The following is a 19,448-nucleotide window of genomic DNA, read 5'->3' on the forward strand; positions in this document are numbered from 1 at the left end:
GCTGTGCGTATATTGCCAGTTTCATACTCCCGAGGGGAGCACGAGGTGCTTGCACCGTGTTAGCGCTAGGCAGCTTCGCTTATGAAAGCGTTTACAGTCATCCGGAAGCAGACAAAGCAAGAGACGATTTGCGTTCAGCGTCCTGTTTTAGAATTCGAATTTCCGATACTTTTTATTCAAGTTATGGACTTTGATCTGAGTAAATCTGTAATGAACGTCCTACGTGTAAACGGTAAACTCAGAATTCCCAATAAAAAACTTGAGTTTGTAATAAAAACATAAGACACTGTGTCACTAGCAAAAGAGCCCACGTTCACGCAGGAAGAAATATCCACATCTCAGGACAGCCGCGGAGGGACTTTCCGTAACGATGAAAAAATATGTATGCCATTCCAGTTTCAGTTCGCCGAGTATTCTGACAGGCACCCTTCGTCCATTCTTATCCATGCATGTATATGTATATATACATATATATAGGAAGAAAGAAGAATTGGTTTAGTTGCTACGCTCGGATACGACCTGAAAATGAGTTTCACCTTTCTTATCCGAGACCGGAAGTCTTCTACCTTTCTTTTTATTTCCTCGCAGATCTTCGTCGCTCTGCAGAGGACGCAGAGCACGGGACTGTTAAACGCGTCCTACAGACGGACGTTCCACCGATCCCTCGGGCACACACTTCAGATGCCTTCGGGGTCCAGTCTGAGTCCCTGCTCTTCAGGCGACATGAGTAGGTCCGCTGCCATGCTGAGGCAGGCGTCGTGCTGTTTCGGCATTCTTGGCTTTTTCCAGATCCCCGCCGGAGGCAGACGTTTTCCCCGTTCTCAAATGCCGAAGGCGACCAGACGCGTTTCTTCAGTGGAGCACCGAACCTCTCCCCCCGAAATGAATTCCATGAATTCTTCACCGACAATCGCGTGCTCGACGTGCTCTAACATCCTTGATTGCATTCTCTCAGTCTCCCTCTGCTTCTTCTTTTTCCTCTTCGTCTTCTTCATCTTCTCCTTCTTCGTCTCTCTCTTCCTCTCTTCCACCCTCGGATTCTTATATCATGCGGTGAACTCTGGACTGTCCATCCCGTTTTCAGCTCTGCATGAGGTGCGTGCGGTGGAATGCACGCTGACTGCAAGTGAAAACGGTTTACTTCTTTCCACGTTTTTCCTTTTCTCAGTGCTTCTGTAATTCTACTTTATAGCCTCCGTTCGACGTCAGACGAATAGTGAATGCTCGCGGAGCCGACTCTGTCTCTCACGTGTGTGTCTGCGCACAAGGGCCGTAAGCTGAAGCGTTCGAGTGTTTCTGCAGTTGGCGAGAGCTTCGTGTTCGGGCGGAAGCGGTGACTATCTCGCGCCCCTCTCGCTCCTCTGGTCCCGTTGTCTCTCGTGCCTTCCACGTTCTGGCGCTCCGGTGACGAAACACGAAAGCAGATCCCCAGTGCACTAGAGAAGCACGCGACAAACAAGCAAACGTCGAGGCGCAAACGAGAAGGGCACTTGCACCGGACTCGCAGAAAAAGCTGGCCGACAATGCCTCACAGAAAAAACGCAGAAACAGCTTCAAGAAGCGCGAAAGAGCCGAGGAAGGGTCGCCAGAGGACCGCCCGGCCCACGCCAGGGGCGCGCGTCAGGTGTACGTACACCCCGCCTGGAGGCAACTATTCCCTCCATATACACATTCACATCCTCACATTCAGAAGAAAACACAGACCTGGAGCGGCCGGCGCGCCGCATCGATGCTTTACGGAAAAAGAAAGCAAAGTCGGAAAACCGAAATCGCCAAAAGGCGGCAGAAAATGTGAAAACCAACTCTGCCGTCTCCTGTGACGCCTTCGCGCCCGGCTGCCAACAGGGCGCCGAGTGTACGTACACCCCAGAGACTGCACCCCGACGACGGCAGAGAAGAGGTAAATCGGCCCGGAACGGAAGCGAGCTTTTCTTGGTGTGAAAAGAAAAGTCGAGACGTGCTCGGAAAAATAAAAAATCAGAAAGTTTCAGAAAACGAAAAAGCTTCACGGAAACGACCGAACCGCGGGACATTCGAAACGCTACACATCCGAGCTCACAACACTGTCACCCGCCTCCCTCACAATATAAATACACGCAAACACTATATATACATAAACATATGTATAGCGTATTCGTATGCTTACATATATACAAGCGTTTACATGGAATAAGACATACGCATGCAAATATATATATATATATATACCAAATTAACTATATGCATGTTTGTATGTATAGATATATATATTTATTTATATGCGCATTTATGCGTCAAGAAAGAGACCACCTTCGTGGAGTTTTTCGTGTTGTCTTCTTAGCGATTTTCAGAGGGGCCTCGATTTGCGTCTGACGCGGAACTCCGAGCGTCGCGGCGGAGGCCGTCAGGTTCGTTCCGTTCGATTCGCCAGCGAAGCAATAAAGAAGACGTGATCAACCGAAAGTCGCAGAAAGGAGCTCAGAGAGAGAGAAGCTAGCAGAGACACCAGCAGTTGCCTCGTTCGCTGCACGTAGCATCCACGGCAGCGGCGCCGCCCGTCATCTGCATGCGCACATAAGCAAATCGAAGCAACGCCTGGAAAGCGTCTTCACAGAAATCAGTGGACCTTGGGGGCGCGCGCAGCTGACGGCGTCACACATACAGAGCGAAATGCGTTCCACAGGAAAGGAGGAAAGAGGAGCTGGATGCAAACACAGATCGCATCTGCCGCTCGAGTGCCGCGCAGAGTTGCATGCGCTGTCTCGAAACAAACGAAACGTCTCGTGTACGGAGAGTTCCCCACACTCATACAAAACGTACTTCACTACACAGAACCCAACTGATCTGCCTTCATAAAGCGTACCATTCACATATGTGCATATATATAGATAGATAGATATAAGACACGTATACAGATACGCAAGTATATTATATATATATATATATATATATATATACATATAAGGGTATGTATATACGTGTGGGGCAAAAAAATAACGCATCCGGATTTCTTAAATGATCCGACATTTGAATGCATGTGAAGCATCGAATATCGTGCTCAGTCTCATTTTAGAAGAGAAGAATACTCGACGTGACTCACCACCTTACCGGTCTGTGCCGCTCTCCACTTCTGCAGCAACATAAGCACCGTCCCTCGCTCGCGTCGCCTCTCCGCCACGACAGTCAAAACTTTCTGAAATTTCCGACTCTCCTTCGTCACACTCTTCTTGGATCAGCCGAACCTCGACGTCGTTCCGATCCCCGTTCGCTCTAGTTCCCTCTTTGCTTCTGCCTGTTCCTCTGCCTTCCACCTCCATCTCCTCCTCTTTCTCCTCCTCTTTCTCTTCCCCTGTCGCCTTCTGTCTCTCCTCCTCTTTCTCCTCCCGTGTCTCCTGTCTCTCCTCCCCTATCGCCTGCCTTGTCTCCGTCTGTCTCTCCTTCGCTTTCTCCTCGCCTGTCTCTTCCTCGTCGTTTGTCCCCTCGACTTCTGCTTCTGTTCCCCACATCCGTTCCACTCCCTGTCCCTGATCAAACTCGCCATAGCAGAACGTAACTATTGTCTCTTCTTCACGATCACGACTGTGTTCCGAGTTGGCGTCCAGCGCGGCCTGAGATACGTCGATACACAGTTGCGCCCTCGGACTTTCGTCCCTCTCTCCGTTCTTCTCCTCAACCATGTCACAGCTGCAAACAAGAGCTCCTCCCTTCCTCTCCCGACCGTTCACACAAGCCTCCCCTCCTGCGTTCCTCTCTTCCTCTCTCTGTTGATCACCGTCGCCTGAATCCCTTGCGTCTCCAGAATTGACGCCGACTGCCAGGCGCGAGTCGTCTCTGAAAGGAGACAGTTCTGACAGGGCAACTAGACGTTGCTGCTCGCTTTCACCTCTCACCCTCCCAGATCCGGGTGTCTCTGCAGCGCCTTCCACGCTCTGGTCGCGCGTCTTCTCTCTCCCCAGTGCCGCGTCTTCCTCATCTATTTCTCGGTGGACGCCCGCGGCCTCCTCCGTCGCCGTTGGCGGCTGCGCGCGAGATTCCGCAACGGACGTATCGACGCAGGAGCGCGCTGAGAACGACCTCCTGGAAGAGGACGAGAACGCGAAAGCCGAGAGAGAGGAAGACGCAGCGAAGGCTTGAGGTCCTTCTCCACAACCTCGACGCGGAAGCGACGAAGCGGGCGTTGCCTGTGTTGGACATTTTTCTTCATCTCCACTCTCACCCGCGTCCCCCGGTGTCTCAGCCTCTTCTCCGTCGTCGACTGGATCGTCCTTCGGATCCACGTCGTCGTCGCGTCCGCCGACTGTAGCGTCTTCCAGGTCGTTTTTGGCTTGTCCTTCTGTTCGTGTTCCGCCTGTCTTCACGAACTCTCCTCTCGCGCCTCTCGTCGCCTCGCCAACTTTCGCCGTCGAGCCTTGCTGTGCATGCGCGCTGCGCTGGCGAGCTTCGAGTTCGTCCGACCTGTGTGGCGCTGCTTGGGGGCTGCTGTCCTGCGCGCCTTGGCTTTCCCCGAAGTAGAGACCTTCCTCGACTTCCTCCATCTGCAGCACATCGTCGAGGTCGAGCGGGGAGAACGGCCGCCGTCTCTCCACCACTTGCAGCATGGAAAACGAGTCGACCTCTTCCAGTTTCTTCAGCGCAGCCGCCAAGCCCAACAGTTGACGTTCGTTCCGCACAAAGAACGCGACGGCGAGGGATGGATTGAGCGCCGCCACATCGGAAACCTTCCAGCACGACCCCGCAAAAAACGAAGGCGTCGCCGCAGGGAGCTGAAGCGCAGGCGGCTGCAGAACGAAGCGAACATCGCGACACAACGACTGTCAAAAGAAACAAAGAAGGGCATCTCTCGCAGCGACGCACAGCCAACGCAGAGAAACGCCTTCATCTCTCGAAGACACAACCACACCTCTCCCTCGCGACGCCGGGTCACGAACGACGACTCACAAGGCAGAGATATACGCAAGTGACAGATATCACAGACAAATGCAGATGCAGTCACGCGTCGACACAGACAACCCCCAAAACGCAGGCATACCAGAGAACGATATCGTAAAGAGAGATCTGCAGGCATAGCCGGCGGGACAGACACGCAGGCAACGCGAACCGCTTCGTGCTCGACTTGTCCGCGAATGCAGAAGGCAATCCAAAAACGCCTTCCCCACCCGACCGCATGTTGGCTTTCCAAATCCACGCCCAGAACCGCGCATACCACGGCGCTCACCTGAATGCCTGAGTGAGGATCGAGATACAGCAGCGCCTTCTGCTGGGTGCCTATGCAGTAGAAGGCCTGCTGGCCTCGGCCAGCGACCATCCCGAGGGACCACGGGAGTTCCAGGTAGGCCAACAGCGAGTGTACGTACACCGGATTGATCTTCTCGCCGCTGCAGAGCGTGAGTGGGAAGAGCAAGAGACAGCCACGGCGCCAGGGAACGTCGGCACACGAGTCATCGCGCAGGCAATCCACAGCAGCTCCGTCCGGTGTTTCGTCGATTTGCTCGTCCGGTGTTTCGCCTGTCTCACCAGAATCTTCCTCTCGATTCCGAGTCTTTCTGGACGCCCCTGAGGCGTCGGCAGATGCAGCCAACGCGACTGAAGGCGCTTCCGCCTCCTCGTCCTTCGCGTCTGTGTCTTTCTCGTCTACGAGGGAAGGCGCGCGAAACTCTTCCCCGCCGCGTACGCTGGTTGCCTCTGCTGCAGGCACTGTCGCGGCCTTTTCATAAGCTTCTGCATGCAAATCCCTCCACCTGTTCCGGGCCTCTGGCTTTACACACGTATGCACTGCCTTTGCTTTGGCTCCTGTTGCATCAGTTTCTCTGTCTCCGTCTGAGTTTCCTCGTCTCTCCTTTCTCCTCTCTCGCCACCCGTCAGTCTCCTCTCCTTCCTCGATACTCGGTTGTTCACTGCATTCATTTGGACCAAATGCAAGTGGATCGCATTCATTTGGACCAAATGCATGTGCATCGCATGCGATTGGAGCGCATGCACTAGGGCGACCCGCCTCGCGGCCGCCGACCCCGCTGCTCCGGTGCGAGTCTCTCTGGGAGCTGGAGCAGACGCAGACATACTCACCCAAGGGCCTTCGGGCTTCTCTTCGTTGCCTCAGAGCTTCTCGTTTCTCGTTGCCAGGGGACGCGATACCTCTCTGGGGGCAGAATGGGAGAAAGGACACCCAGGCGCTGTCTCCGTCATCTCTCTCTTCGCCCACGAAAGTCCCGAGTCTCTGCGCGTCTCGGCCACTGTCAGCCGCGTGAGTGTCGTCGCGGCCTGGCCCTGGAGTGCCTCCGTTCCTTTCAGCCTCTCGGACCTCTCCACGAAACGAGAACGTGTGGGCTCCTGCTGTCACAGATTTCTGCAAACCTGCCGCCACTGCCGCGGTCGTTTCTGCGCTCTGTTCCTTCCTCCACCCTTCCGTCCGTTTTTCGCCTCCGTCGTCTGCGTCCTGCCGTGCTTCGTCTTCCGCTTCGCCTCCCCTTCTTCCGTCCACTCGCTCGTCTTTTCTATTCGTTGGGGAGGTTCCTTTACGTCCGAAGTCGCCGCGCTCCTCGCCCGCGAACTGGATGCAGCGGGGAGTGCTGCTCGCGGCTCCAGCGCGACAACAGCGACACGCTGGAGATGGCGGGAAGTTTCTGTGGGAAACGAGGCCACTCGACGCGAGGAGAATGTCATCTTCTCCCGCGCCTGGGAGCAGGGTCTCCACGGAACACCAGCGCGCCGTCGCACTGCCATCGCTCGGCGCTGCACTGCCTTCGCTGCGACTCGAATTCAACACGGGCGAGGCCGTGAAACACATCGGCGAGATGCCCTCGCGAAACCCACACTCTCTCGCGTCCGGGAAGCTGTCGCCAAATGCTTCCACGCATGCGTTCTCTCCAAAGCGGTCGTTGCACGCCCGCGTGCCCGTTTCGTCACGAGCCTTCTCGCAGCTGGCGACTCGACAGAGGCCCTCCGAAGGCCTCACACCTTCACGGGGTGTCCCTCCGTTGCCGCGGCCGAGCGCGTCGAGCGACAGCGGCAGCGCCCGCAGACGCGGAACGAACGGAGGAACTAGAGGTCCCGATCGTCTCGTCCTGTCTGGGGTGTGGGGACTCAGCGTAGCGCTCGCGAATCCCGTGAGGAGAGCGTGACGTTCTTCACAGTCGTCGAGCGGCTGGGCCTCAGCCGCGGCGGACGAGGCTCGAGCTCCGCATCCGTCGTCAGAAACTGGCGTCGCAACGGGTTCGCGCCGTGCATGCACACCGTTCACACAGACGTTTGAGAGTTCTGCGCGAACGTCGTCAGCGACCGCAGCGGCCGAGGGCCCTGCTGGAGACCCCAGAAGAGGCGACTCCACGATGCGCCGCGCCTCCAGCGGCGTTCGCAGCCGCCGCTCGGGAATGTGTTTGGTGTCTCGTCCCTCCTTCTGCGGTCCGCGGGAGACCAACGACGCAGAGAGCGACAGCGAACGAGAACGAAAAAGCGGAAGCCGAGGCAGATGCGGCGAAGACCAGGAAGGACGGCTGGAGACAACAAGCGCTTGCTTCTCTTGCTCTTCGTCTTCCGACTGGTCCACGCCCAAAATGGAGCTCGGCAGCTTGGCGACTCTCTCTGCCGCCACCGCTTCGGCCTCGCCACCTGGGCCGGATTGCACGGAGACAGATCTGCCGGGGGTCGCTGCCATCAGGCGCGGCACACAAGCCAGCCGGCGTTCCTTCTTGGCTTCGCTTTTCATGTCCAGGCGACATGCGCTCTCGAGTGTCCGAAGGACGCCAACGCGAGTGGACGCGCCGAAATCCTCGCCGCCCACATCTCTCGCACGCATGCTGTCGGCCTTCTTTTCCGTGTCTGTTTTTTCAGCTTCCACTCCTGAACTGCACATGTCCGGTCGCCAGCCATCCTCATCGGCCTGCGGCTGGGTCGCTGCCCCTTCAGTCGCTCCCCCTCCACTCCCCGGATGTAAACCGCAAGCCTTCCCTGGGTCCCCAGATTTCCCGCCCGGTGGACGTCCTGCGGCCGAGCGCCCTCGCGGCCGCGCAGCGCCTCCCCGTCCTCCTGCGCGCCTGGGGACGCTTCGCGTCCGCTCCTCGGTCTGTTCCGTGGCTCGACTTGGATCCCTCGAACCGCAGCTCTCATGTTCTTGGTCCGCTCTGTCCACCCACCGCCTTCTCCTCACCAGCCGCTGAGGCTCCTCTGCGCCGGACGCGTCCCCACATGTCGCCCCTGTCTCCTCCCCCCTAACGCGGCGCGGCGAGGACGGCACACTCCAACTTCCGCGGCTCACCAGGAGGTGGACCGGGCGAGGGCCCCTGGGGCTGCTGAGAATCGTGTACGCTGTCGGATCTGCACTCGCCAGAAGCGGCGTTCCTTCTTCGGGGAGGACGCGTGGAGACGGGGGCGCCCGACGAGGCCTCCCCGCGCCCGCGGGGAGCGTGCAGGTATCGCCATGACTGTCCTCAGAGTCCCCACGCAATCGCGGCGCCCCTTCGTCCAGAAGCAGTCTCCTCAGAATCTCTTCCGCGGCCTCGAAGGACTCTTCCCCTCCTGTGTCTCCCCCACTGTCTCCTTTTCCAGAGTTCCACGGTGGCCTTTTCAGGTCATGCGAGCCTTCCGTCTCCTCACCCCAGGCCCGCGCCGACGCTCTGCAGTTAGAAGGCGAGGGTGGACTCCGCTTGCCTTGGACTTTCTCGCCAGGTCCGCGGGGCGGCTGCTGCGTCGGCGCCAGCGAAAGGAGGGGACGCGGCTCTTTCGAAGGTTCGCCGGGATCGGGCGTTGCCGCAGGGTCTCCACGGCGGACCTTCTCGCCCACAGCCAGAGCTCGAGGCGGAAGACAAAAATCGCCCTGGCTGGCGAACGGAGACACTCGCGTCGTCACGTGAGGCGACGCGCAGCCGCAGAAAGGAATTTCCTCCCATTCCTCCTCTAGTGCTGACGCGCCGTGGGCGTTGTTCCAGTTCCCGGTAGGTTGTCCAGAAGTTTGAGCAGCTCCTCCCGCAGGTCTCCAAAGGTTCTCAGACGCGCTGGGTTCTCCATGATTTGACACATGCCAGAGACGCCCTTTCTGAGCCTTCTGCGCTTCAACGGCGCGGCCCCCGATCGACGAGGGCAGATCCCCTCGAGACGTCCGCTCCTGAGAATGCCGTCTCCGGAGAGAGGCGCGACATCCTGTGTGTCCAGCATGCACGCAGGTCTCATCGCTCGGGATCTCTCTCTTGGAGGCGCTCTCTTCGCCAAGCTCTGCAGGCCCGCGCGTCTCTCGGCCGGTCCCCACCGCTTCGCTGTCGGAACAAGCGAATCCTTTTTGAGGTCCTCGCAGCGACTCGGACAAATCGCAGGCGACGCCAAACAACCCCCCCGAGCCAGAACAGCTTGCACAACCTCGGGGCGTTGATTGCACGGACGCATGCGTCGATGCATGCGTCACGGATGCATGCGGAGTTCTGCCGTGAAAGGCCTCTCTTCCTCGGTGTCCCTCGGGGCATTGTGGGGTGGCGGTCCCGCCGCGCCCTGGGCTCGACACAGAGGCGAGCGCAGACAGGTTCGAGGAGGCATCAACGTTTCGACAGTGCAGGAGAATTTCGTCAGGATAGAGAAGGCCGTCCGAGTTCACGTACACGTACAACTCGTCCTGGGAAACAAGAAAAGAAAGACATCACTGCATAGATGACGTCTTCAGAGTCTGTCGAGAAAGACTGGACAGCGGCCAGCTGGGTCGCTACCCTTTCGAAAGGAACAGTAGACACATGAAGGTTTTTTATCACCTTTGTGAAACATGTCTTTTGACGCTCTGTGGAGCAACAAACGCGCGACATATTTAGACGCTTTGTGAAGAAACGAGGCCTTGCAAGAAGCCCGCACACACACGTTGGAGCCGCACGCACGTGAAGACGCACAGTTCGCGCGAGAGCCTCCCAAAAGAAAGATGTGAAGAGACACGGCCATCCGCCGCGCCTTGAGCTCGGCCTCAGAAACGACGCATTCGCCTGGCAGCAAAGGCAAGGCGCAAACAGCGCCAAGCTCTCTGGAACCATGCCGTTTTCGTCTCTCTGTTCCAATTTCACCCGACACACCCCCACACTCACCTTCGTCTGGGGCATCGCCTCGACGAGCAACTTGACCGCACTCGAAGCCGTAGCCGGCCCAAACCACTCGCCAGCAAACTTCCCGAGACCTCTTCGCTCCATCGGATTCTCGTCTTCTTCCCGATGTCCTGCATGCGTCGCCGCATGCATGCGTCCAAGGTCTGGGGCGGACTCCGCGTTCTGCGATGCCTCCGCGTTCTCGTCGCCGAGGGGGGAGTCTGTTGAGGTTGCACCTCCAATCGCAGCCTCTTGTCGAGGCCGCGTCCCCTGCAGGGACGAGGTTCGTGCGAATGCGTTCGGGAGAGAAGCCAGGCGCGAAGGCCCTTCGTTCTCCCTCGACACCCCAGCGAAGGCCGCAGCTTCGTCGACCTCCCCGTTACGCGCTGGAAGCTCACAGGTGGGCAAAGACGCAGCAGACGACGAGGCAGCCGGCCACGACAGCGACGGAAACGTCGAGCCCTGCGAGTCGCGTGAACCGCCGGACAAATGCGAACTCTCCTTGCAACCGCTGGAAACCGTCTGTCCACGGCAAGAAGTCACCGGCTTGGAAGGCGAGGTCGGTCCTCTCCAGGTCTTCTTGTCGCGGCCTGCGCCGAACAGCGCCTCTTCGAGCGGGAGCTCTCCGTACAGCTGACGAGCCCAGCCGATGCCGCCGCCTGCAGCTCGGATGAAGGAGAAAATCGAGAACGGGTACTGCCCTGGGGGCGACGGAACGTCCAGAAACCATTGCAAAAGATCCTCCATTTCGCGGGGGCGTTCTTGCACAGACGGCGATGTCGAACGGGCTTCGCCACTCGCGTGCGGCGCAGGCTTGCGGGGCATCACAGACGGTGAAGCGGAGTGCCTCTGAGGTGAAGTCCTTGCGTCCTCTCTCGTGTGAGAAGAGTCTCCCTCGCGAGAGAGATCAAGCGTTTGACGACTCTGAGGAGGCGAAGACAACGACGCGAAAACCTCGTCGGATGACGGCAGAGTTTCGCGGGTCGTTGAGAGGCGTCTTCCCCTAGGAAGATGCCCCGACGCCGTGTGCATGCACCGGCACCGATTGGGCAGCGAATCGTCAGTCCCGGCGGCGTTGCAGGAATTGTCCAAGTGGATGTTCTCCAAACGGTTTTTTAGGGACCCTAGGGGCGGTGCTGCGCCGCAGTCACAAGAGATCCACGTGCCAGTTTCCTGGGGTTCGCTGAATCTCGAATCTCCACGAAAAGACGAAAGCGACTTCATCTGTTCTTCACAACGCGCAGCACTGGAAGACACCGTGTCCTCACCTCCCGTTTTTCTAGAGCGTCTCCCCATACACTCCTCACGGATACAACGCAAGCCTTCGCCTGTGTTCTTTTTTCCTCCCTCTTCGTCAATCGCCTCCGCTGCCTGGACGCCTCTAGACACCTTCCGAGAACTCCCTCGTCCTCCCCGTTTGTCGCCTTCCGTGTCTCGTTCGCGCCCATGTTCTCCCGCGCTGCCAGTTTCGCGCTGTGTCTCCGTCGCCTGCCCAGCTTCAGCGAATCTCCTGAGAATCATCGCCTTCGCCTCCCCCTCGTCCTTGACTCGGCTCCCTCTTTTGCCCGTCTCCAGTTCGCCTTCGTCGTCTGCAAGAAAGTGTCTCCGCAGGGCCTGCATGAGAAGCATTTGCGCCGCGCGGACGGTACAGCCCCAGCCGACGTCGCTGTTAATGGCAATCCACTCCCTTTCAAAACCGGGGCCGACACGCCGCTTCTTCTCCCCACAGCATTTGTACATGGGGGCGAAGCCACTCCTGTACGTGAAGCGGGCGATTGCCCTCACTGTCTCCGCGAGTTTGTGCTGAACTTCTGCCGCGTCTGAGGAGACACACCCGACGCGCCCCGCGGGCCATGGGTCCCCTCCAGGAAGCGAGATCGGCAGCCTGAAGAGGCGGCGCCGCTTGTTGCTGCGTCCCGCGACGGCGACCCCCAGTCGATCCATACTCAGCGCTGTCAGCGAAGTGTCTGGCTCATCATCTGGCTCCTGCAGCGCATGCAGTTTCTCAGCAGAACATGCGGCGTACTGAGCCCCCACACAGGGGCCGCTGGAGTGTGCAAACTCGGACGCGCCCGACTCCGAGGCGTGAAGCCCAGCGATGGCGGATTCTGTCGCCTCGCCTCGGCGGCCGCCGCCACCCAATAGCCCCGAGAGAGCCGCCGAGGTCCTTCTCCACCCGCCGTCGCGGTCCTTGCTCGCGGCCGCGCTTGGCGCGCATGCAGAGTTTCGTCGAGGTGGCAACGCGCCGCTTCGCGGCCCCGTCCCGTTCCAGATCGGCGTTCCCGTGGAGCCCAACGCGGTCGGACTCCCCCCGCCGGTGGCTCCGCCGCGACGCTGGGCGCGCCTCCCTAGCCAAGTGAGGGCCTTGTTGGGGGAGTTGGGGAGGCCGGATTTCCTCTCGCATTCCTTCCAGACTCTGTCGCAAGCCTCCTCGGCGTGATCCACTTCCTCACAAACCCAGAACAGCCGCCCCAGAACCACCGCGCGCTCCCCAGCCTTCACAGAGCCGCCCTCCTCCGGGCCGGCCCCCCAGGGCGCCGCCCAGTTCGCCAGCGTGTGGGTCCACGTGGAGAACACCACCGTGACGTCTTGCTGAAGCTGCTTCAGCGAGCGAACTCGCCTGAAAAGCGAGGAGCCTGTCGGCTTCGGTTGCAGTGGGTCGTTTGAATTCCCGGCGATAGAGGCGCGGCCACCGGCACGCGCCTCGAGGCTCGGCCGCTTCTCCAACGCGTCCAGGCTCATCGCCAGGCTCTGCGGGGCGCATGCTGAGGCAGTCGTGGCGTCAGAGGTAGCGTTGAAGGAGGCCCCGGCGAGCGTGTGACCGAAGAAGGAAGAGGGTCCGCGAAGGGACAGCAGAGAAGCGCCAGGTGCCTTGAAGAAGTTCGGTGACGAGAGAATCGAAGAAGCTGTCGTCCCCAGGCAGAGAGACTCTGACGGCTTCCCATGGTCCAGCTCCGAAGCGGCTTCAGGAAGAAGGCTTGGAGGAGGGTCGTGGGAAGGCCTCGAAGTTGAAGTCTTCAACTCTTCACGACGATCTTCGGAATACGGCGAGCAGGCCGGAACCGCGACTGAGCCCTTCGGCCGCTGATGCGTGCAACGATGCGGTCGCGCCACAACTGAAGAAGGCGCCGTCGAAATCGAATTCCCGCATGAAGCTTCTGAGGGCGGCGAGGAGACACAAGACGTACACGACGATGTGGACGAGACAGAGGAAGATGTAAACGAGACAGACGACGACGTAGACAAGACAGACGTTGACGCAGACGAGACCGACGAAGATGTTGACGACACAGAAGATGTCGAATACACAGAGTCTTCACTCATGCGCTCCTCGGAATGTGTAGGAGGCACGGGAGGGGCCGGAAGACAGGCGTGTCCGGTCTCTGCATGCGCGCGAGACGCAGAGTTTCGGAGTCGCGAAAAGGAAGCAAAGGAAGCCAGGGGGGGCGGCAGGCGCACCGACGCGAGCGCCCACGAAGATACGGGCGCCGAGCTCGCAGTCAGGAGTGGCGAGGCCGCTGCGCCGTAAAGCGGTGACACCAGCACCGGTGACGCGGACGAACTCATGGACCGGGCCTGGGGGGTGGACGCGCCCGAGACAGGTGTGGAGCGGCGAGACGCCTGAGGTGACCCCAATGACCAGAAGGATGACCCGCTAGGCGGGTCTGTAGCCGGGGGGTGACGAGTATTCTCGTCGTAGTTCAACAGTCTGCATGCATCCTCTCTGGTCTCGTTTGAAATCCGGAATCCGTCGAGACCTACGGCATCTCTTCCATCTGGTTGAGACGAACCTGTGAGGGATGGAAGTTTCTCGAAGGATGAAAACGAAGTTGAGACTGTGGGGAACGGCGACCGGTCCCGGCTTGGCAGTCTCAACGCTTCTTCCACCGGAGAATCCGAACGCGGAGCCAAAGGAGAGGAGAGACACGGGCCGTCCACGTGACCGGAAACATCATTCAAACCGGTTAACTCGTCTGCGAGAACTGAAGCGCCCATCAACGGGTGAGTTCCGCTAGACTCGCCTTCAGCCCCAGGGAAGTCCCCCGTGTCCGCTTGCACATGCAACGGCCACTCAGGCGGACTTCCATCGTCGCCTTCTTTCCCCGATACGTCTGGCGTACAGACGCCCGTGTGACCTGTTCGTACGTCCCCTTCAAGTGTACAGGTTTCAGAGGAGCTATCTGGTGCGGCGCTACACGGGGGCTTGTTGGACTGTAGGCACTCTCCAGGGTTGCTATTTGGTCCTTGTTCGTTTTCGCGTTGTCCCATAGATACCCCGCGAATGCATGCTGCATTGTTGCAGCCTTCGGCGGGTGACAGTTCTTTTTGGAAACGATTTCCTTCTGTCCCGGCAGCAGTGAAGCACTGAGGGCCGCTGGCAGGTCGAGAGGCGGCCTCCATTTGCCCAGTCGACTCATGATCCCGCGAGGGTGGACACACTCGACCCGCTCCGAGGCACGCAGTTGCCATGGGGAGCTGCAGAGCAGCTTTGGCTTTTTCCAAGCGGAGATCGGACCCGCAGAGAAGACTTGTCTTGTCCGAGAAGCAGTGAAGTGCAAGCTTTCTTTTATCTGACGTCGCCGCACCAGCACAAGTGTGTGGATGGGCGCAGTTCGTTTCGGTTCCAAGTTCGTAGCAATCGCTGTTCACGGCAGGTTGGTTGCCTTCTTTTTGAAACAAATCGAGGAAAGCTACCGATGGAATGGGAGACAGCTGAGACGACGCGAGGAGATTCAAGGCACTGAAGTCCGCCTCTACGGTAGCGAGCTCTTGGTGCGGTGGTAGCTTACGAATGCACACCTGGTTTTCGAAAGTTTCTTCAGCTGTCAAGTCAGTTAAATCGCCATCGATCGAGCGCCGCGTTCTGCCCCCGTCACAAGGTGTTGACCGAAGAAATCCCTCCTCCGGCGCGCCACCTTCTGGCGGAGCCTGGTCGCAAGTTGTGGATAAAGTCATCTGCTGTGGAGAGACCTCCGTGGAGACATCCGGCGGGTTTGCACGGAGGTCAAAGGGTTCACAGCTTTCCACCTGACCTGAGTTGTCAGTCGAGGGTGTCGGATTGGTTTCTGAGGCGCCTAGCGGCTGAGTCGTGCGTCGTCCGTTAGAGTTTTGAGCGGCCGCTTTCCTGGTCTCTTCAGCATGCTTCGAAATGCTTCTGCTGGGGAGATTTCCGAGCATCGAGCTTGCCAGGTATTTAGACACTAGCATGCGTGAAGAAGAGTGGGACGGACAGACAGGGTGATGACGATTTGTATGGGGCGCTCGTCGGCACGCGTTCAGGACGACCCGCTGGATCAGAGGAAGGACGCGAAGAAATCGGAGAAAGGCACGGAGTCATTGAGGAGGACTCCGCCAGTTGGCAAAAAAGCAGTGCACACAGACAGCAGCCGCGGCGAGGAGCGGCTGCTCCAAAGGACCCGGTTCCGCGATGCTGCCAATGAGACGCTGCCCAGCAATAATCGCGGACCCTCTCTCGCAGGCCTGGAACGAAGCGCAACAAAAACTTAGCCGCCGCCAGTAACAGAGCAAAAATACAGAAAAAGGCTACACGATTTGAACGTACAGATCGTCGCACACACGATGGGTCCACTTTCCACACTCAAGAAAAACCGTCGAGTACGAGGCACCGACCGGCCACGAGCTGCCAGACCGATCAAGCTGCCAGCTGTCTGGCAGCTCACAAACGCACGCAGAACACATGGTCTTAACGGTAGGTCGCGAAAAAATATGGATAGCGAAAAGGCCACATCAAAACGGTGAGAAGCCGAGTCCTTTTGCGCGAAAACTTTTCTCGAATGCGTGTTCAACACCGTGTCCGTTTAGCACCCGCGACGCTTTCACCCCCCTAGGACCCGCAGCACCCCCCCTCACCGTAGCAGCTGCTGATTCTCCCCTTGCACCACAGAGGAGCACACCGCGCGACCTGACTGCCACTGTATCGTTCATTCACAGGAGTTACACAGCTTCCACAGAAACGTTTTGGCTTGTTTGCTGCGTGATATTTTGGGCCGCTTCACAATACATACATAGCTGGCTCCCACCTGATTCAGGCAGTGCTGGAATCGAGAATCCTCCATTGTCTGTGCCAGCTTATGGTGCTGGACCGAAGCTGCCAGCTGCAGACCCAGCTGTTCCAGGGTATGTCGCTTAGCGACGTGTCGGCATGTTCACGGAGCAACAAGGGAGAGCCAATTCCCGAAGTTCCAATTCACCAATTGGCGCATTCAGCTGAGACTGATTGCCTGAAGGCTGAAACGCGCTCAGCGGAGTTATTTAGCATTCGCAGTAATTAGCAAGAGGTCATTCGCTTGTTTACGCTGGGTCGGATACGTTGGCTGGCACTTTCTCGCGCCATGACAGGTAACCAAGGGTCACGTGGTGGACGGAGCAACCGCGGGGCGCGGAGCCATACGTGGCAACGTGCCGGTTACTATTCCGCGGTTATAAAATTTTCGGTCCAACGGGGTAAAGTTGCACTCCTTGGCTCAGCCACCCAGACCATGTAGTTTTCAACCATCAGATTTCCACAGCTTACGTAGACCAGGTTGCGCGCCGGTATCGCGATAGTGAGTCACGTGTGATTTGAATTTCCGGTACCGCGGCACAATCTGGCGGTGAGCGCTGACACATGGGTTCAGTACTACGTTCTCCACACAAAGGCTCTGTCGAGAGTCCGTTTCGGCAAGGTATGCAACCTTCCCGGAGGTCATACGAAACAGAAGCAAGATTGGCAACGGTGCTAGCCACCACCTGACATTCTTGACTGTACATGAAGAAGCCAGCTGTAGTTACACTTCGCGCCGCATTCGGAAGTCGGCCGCAGAGGGATGACCATTCCTTTTCTCCGACGCACGGAGGACCCTTTTCGCCGCCTGGTTAATGTGGTCTAGTCAACACTTCGAGGTAGAAATCTAGGACGGGACAGGAACAATGGCACGACGCTTCGTCGCTTTTTCATTGGCTCTAGCAGTTGGGACGTGGCGGGAAGTGGCTGCGTTGAATCCGCTGCAGATGATGAAGACCAGCGGTGAGTGCGGTGTCAATCTGGGAGCCGAAACGGACAAAGACGTTGTATGTCCATGCATATTTCAGCCAGGATGGGAGGAGTTATCAATGGTCAGTCGCGTTCTCTGGAGTCACTCAAACGTCAGGATCTGAAGTTGCATGTGACCAGACATCGCCGACGAGTTCAAACTGGCGTTTGATACCCTCCCTAGCACGGAGCAACTGGTAAGCGCATCTTCACTGTTTCTAGGTGCTACCCGGCTGATCCTCCTGGTTTCCAGGAACAGACGATTCTCCAGTAACCGCACTTCGGCAATACGAGCCGCCTCCCCTGTCAATAATTTCTAATCCAGCAAAAATGCAGAAGATATGGAGAAGCTGGATGCAGCCGTAGCGAACGAGGCAAAGAGGAAACCAACTCATTTGTAAGTGTGCCATCAAACACCTAAGCCGAATCAAGTTCATGCCAGTCGATGTAGATGCGAAGGCCCTTCGTACAAGAGAGACTATTCCGCACCATGCCCAGCAGGATGGCAGCAGCTTCAGAACGGCCAGTGCTGGGGAAGGCGATACAGAGGGTAAGCGACTCGGCATGCGAGAAGGCAAGCAGAAACTGTCTACTGTCCTCACCCCATCTGATAGGCCGTGTGAAGCTCTCCACTTCCTCAGTCACTTCAGCGAAGAGCAGAAGACTGCATTTGTAAGAGTTGGTAGGACGCGCTTTCTTTAGAGCTCTGCTGCAGTGGTGACAATCAGGAAAACAATTGCTGCGCCTACTGGCCTGAAGTGAAGGCGCCTGCTAAATACAAGAAGGTTTTGGCGCGTGGACCGGTAAGCTATCATCAGTGCCTCCCAGTCGTTCACTTACTCTCATCAATTTCGTTTCGTAAGGTGGAGCCCGTCACCGGGGACATCATTGCCCCAAAGATGTAAATAACAGAGTGGAAAACTATGCCATAAAAAGTCTGTATATTGTTCTCGTTCCAAACGCCATGCAACAAACTTCGAGGTAGCACAACAGAACCTCAAGGTCATTCCACATCTCTTAGCACTAAAAGGACCTTCGCGATCTGCGGCGGTTTTGCCGCTTCCGGCCTAGTGCATTGAATGTCCCACCTACACGAAAGTTCTCGAAATGCTCGAAAACGACTCAGGAAGCGTGTCGAATGACCAGCTTTACGCATGAATGATACAGGCGTAGACTGCGACTAAGCACCACGTATCAAACATAAATATCCTAACCCTCACGGCCTTGGCATTGCCTAAATGATTGAGTCCTAAAGTCAACTCTGGTTCACACAGACCGAACGACTCCATTTACTTGAGACTCGTGTATGTCGGACATCCACCTAGACGGATCACTAACGAATACACAAAGTGTAACGTGTTACGATTGCATCGAGCGTGATGCTTTTTTGCAAGGACCCGTCGACCAACAGTCGCTCCTTCAGCATCTGACCACTGAGCGCTTCCGGAAAGTCTCAGACTCATTTCATCCCTGTTATTGAACACACACACAAGCAGCGCCACGGGAGTTGCAATGTCAGCATGTGTAGACTCGCGAGAGTGGAGAGTCTAATGGGACTTGACAAGCGACAAAGCACTGGATCACTCACCGACTTTCTTGACTGCAGTCGACTTGAGTCCTTTGCCTGCTCTCTTTGCCTCGGCCTCCTTGCGTTTCAATTCGCGATCTGCAATCTCTTGCTTCTGCTTGCGAATGGCATCCACCTGCCTTGCGAAGCCTGCAACCTGTTTGAAAAGCTCATCTGGCTTAATCTTCTTGACATCTTTGTCAGGGTAACCAGAGTAATGACACGTCTGCAGAAATTGATTCTGAACCTGTTGGAGCACAGCATGACACGCAAAGTCAATGACAAATACAGGCAAGGACGCTCGTTGTGGGCCTGATAACCAGCACAGGAACGTTCCCTGTTCTCCACTCCTCTGCAGGAGGTCAAGGCATCACGTGTTCCTCCACACGACGTGTCCTCAAAAATGATAATACTACGCCGCAACGGCGTCGTCACACGCATCCACACATACAGCCCTGTACCTGAACAAGGAAGTCGTCAAGCTGCTTGATCTTCGGCTCCGCCTCTATAAGAAATTCGTCCATAATGTTCCGAAGAGGATCGCGATCTCCCATGACGCCAGTGGACTCGTTGCCCTTCTTTGCTGCCTCCAGGGTGTTCTTCACCTTCGTCAAACCCGCCTTAAGATTGGAAATTCTGCCCTCAATGCCCTGCATGTCAACGCGTTGCGCCTTGTCGCAGATCTTCAAATCTTCATAGATGTTCAGCGCCGTCGGCTGTTGCTCCCAAATGATCTGAGCGGAGCACGAGAACAAGGAAACGTGTCAAAATCCACACTAAGCATTGAAGTCAACGATGGTATTTTAGTCGACAAGGATGACCT

General features: G+C 57.3%; 4 protein-coding genes across 4 annotated transcripts in view; 1 reads left to right on the forward strand and 3 right to left on the reverse strand.

Annotated features, from left to right (window-relative positions):
* On the reverse strand, window positions 1-2,865 carry TGME49_206460 (hypothetical protein). Its single transcript, XM_018779359.1, has one exon. It carries the CDS (start codon window positions 2,031-2,033, stop codon window positions 1,554-1,556), a length of 480 nt encoding a protein of 159 aa, XP_018637249.1. The 5' UTR covers window positions 2,034-2,865; the 3' UTR covers window positions 1-1,553.
* On the reverse strand, window positions 2,223-16,036 carry TGME49_206450 (autophagy-related cysteine peptidase atg4, putative). The gene is made up of 3 exons (XM_018779358.1): window positions 10,029-16,036; window positions 5,195-9,574; window positions 2,223-4,757 (listed from the first exon to the last, which is right to left on the reverse strand). The coding sequence occupies exons 1-3, from the start codon at window positions 15,231-15,233 to the stop codon at window positions 3,084-3,086; spliced, it is 11,259 nt and encodes a 3,752-aa protein (XP_018637250.1). The 5' UTR covers window positions 15,234-16,036; the 3' UTR covers window positions 2,223-3,083.
* TGME49_206440 (cpw-wpc domain-containing protein) lies at window positions 16,010-18,404 on the forward strand. Its single transcript, XM_002367784.2, has 8 exons — window positions 16,010-17,052; window positions 17,118-17,141; window positions 17,200-17,255; window positions 17,312-17,328; window positions 17,384-17,455; window positions 17,510-17,608; window positions 17,673-17,730; window positions 17,787-18,404. The coding sequence occupies exons 1-8, from the start codon at window positions 16,956-16,958 to the stop codon at window positions 17,961-17,963; spliced, it is 600 nt and encodes a 199-aa protein (XP_002367825.1). The 5' UTR covers window positions 16,010-16,955; the 3' UTR covers window positions 17,964-18,404.
* The window catches only part of FRM1 (formin FRM1), a 19,477-nt gene continuing 18,020 nt past the window's right edge, over window positions 17,992-19,448 (reverse strand). The window contains exons 6-8 of the mRNA XM_018779357.1: window positions 19,087-19,359; window positions 18,647-18,872; window positions 17,992-18,528 (exon numbers count right to left, since the gene is read on the reverse strand). Of these exons, the coding sequence (XP_018637251.1) occupies window positions 18,518-18,528; window positions 18,647-18,872; window positions 19,087-19,359 (510 nt within the window). The 3' untranslated portion in view covers window positions 17,992-18,517. The remainder of the gene's footprint in view (window positions 18,529-18,646; window positions 18,873-19,086; window positions 19,360-19,448) is intronic.

This window comes from Toxoplasma gondii, chromosome VIIa, assembly GCF_000006565.2.
Source record: "Toxoplasma gondii ME49 chromosome VIIa, whole genome shotgun sequence".
Classification (NCBI taxonomy): domain Eukaryota; phylum Apicomplexa; class Conoidasida; order Eucoccidiorida; family Sarcocystidae; genus Toxoplasma; species Toxoplasma gondii.

Bases quoted from the DNA above. Each gene is read 5' to 3' on its own strand.
- TGME49_206450 (XM_018779358.1), bottom strand. From the start codon at position 15,233: ATGCTAGTGTCTAAATACCTGGCAAGCTCGATGCTCGGAAATCTCCCC. The intron at 9,575-10,028 runs GTGAGTGTGGGG...CTTGTTTCCCAG, and splicing joins AGGCGATGCCCCAGACGAAG to GACGAGTTGTACGTGTACGT. The intron at 4,758-5,194 runs GTGAGCGCCGTG...TTCGTTCTGCAG, and splicing joins ATCCTCACTCAGGCATTCAG to CCGCCTGCGCTTCAGCTCCC.
- TGME49_206460 (XM_018779359.1), bottom strand. From the start codon at position 2,033: ATGTCCCGCGGTTCGGTCGTTTCCGTGAAGCTTTTTCGTTTTCTGAAA.
- TGME49_206440 (XM_002367784.2), top strand. From the start codon at position 16,956: ATGGCACGACGCTTCGTCGCTTTTTCATTGGCTCTAGCAGTTGGGACG. The intron at 17,053-17,117 runs GTGAGTGCGGTG...TGCATATTTCAG, and splicing joins GCAGATGATGAAGACCAGCG to CCAGGATGGGAGGAGTTATC. The intron at 17,609-17,672 runs GTAAGCGACTCG...CCCATCTGATAG, and splicing joins TGGGGAAGGCGATACAGAGG to GCCGTGTGAAGCTCTCCACT.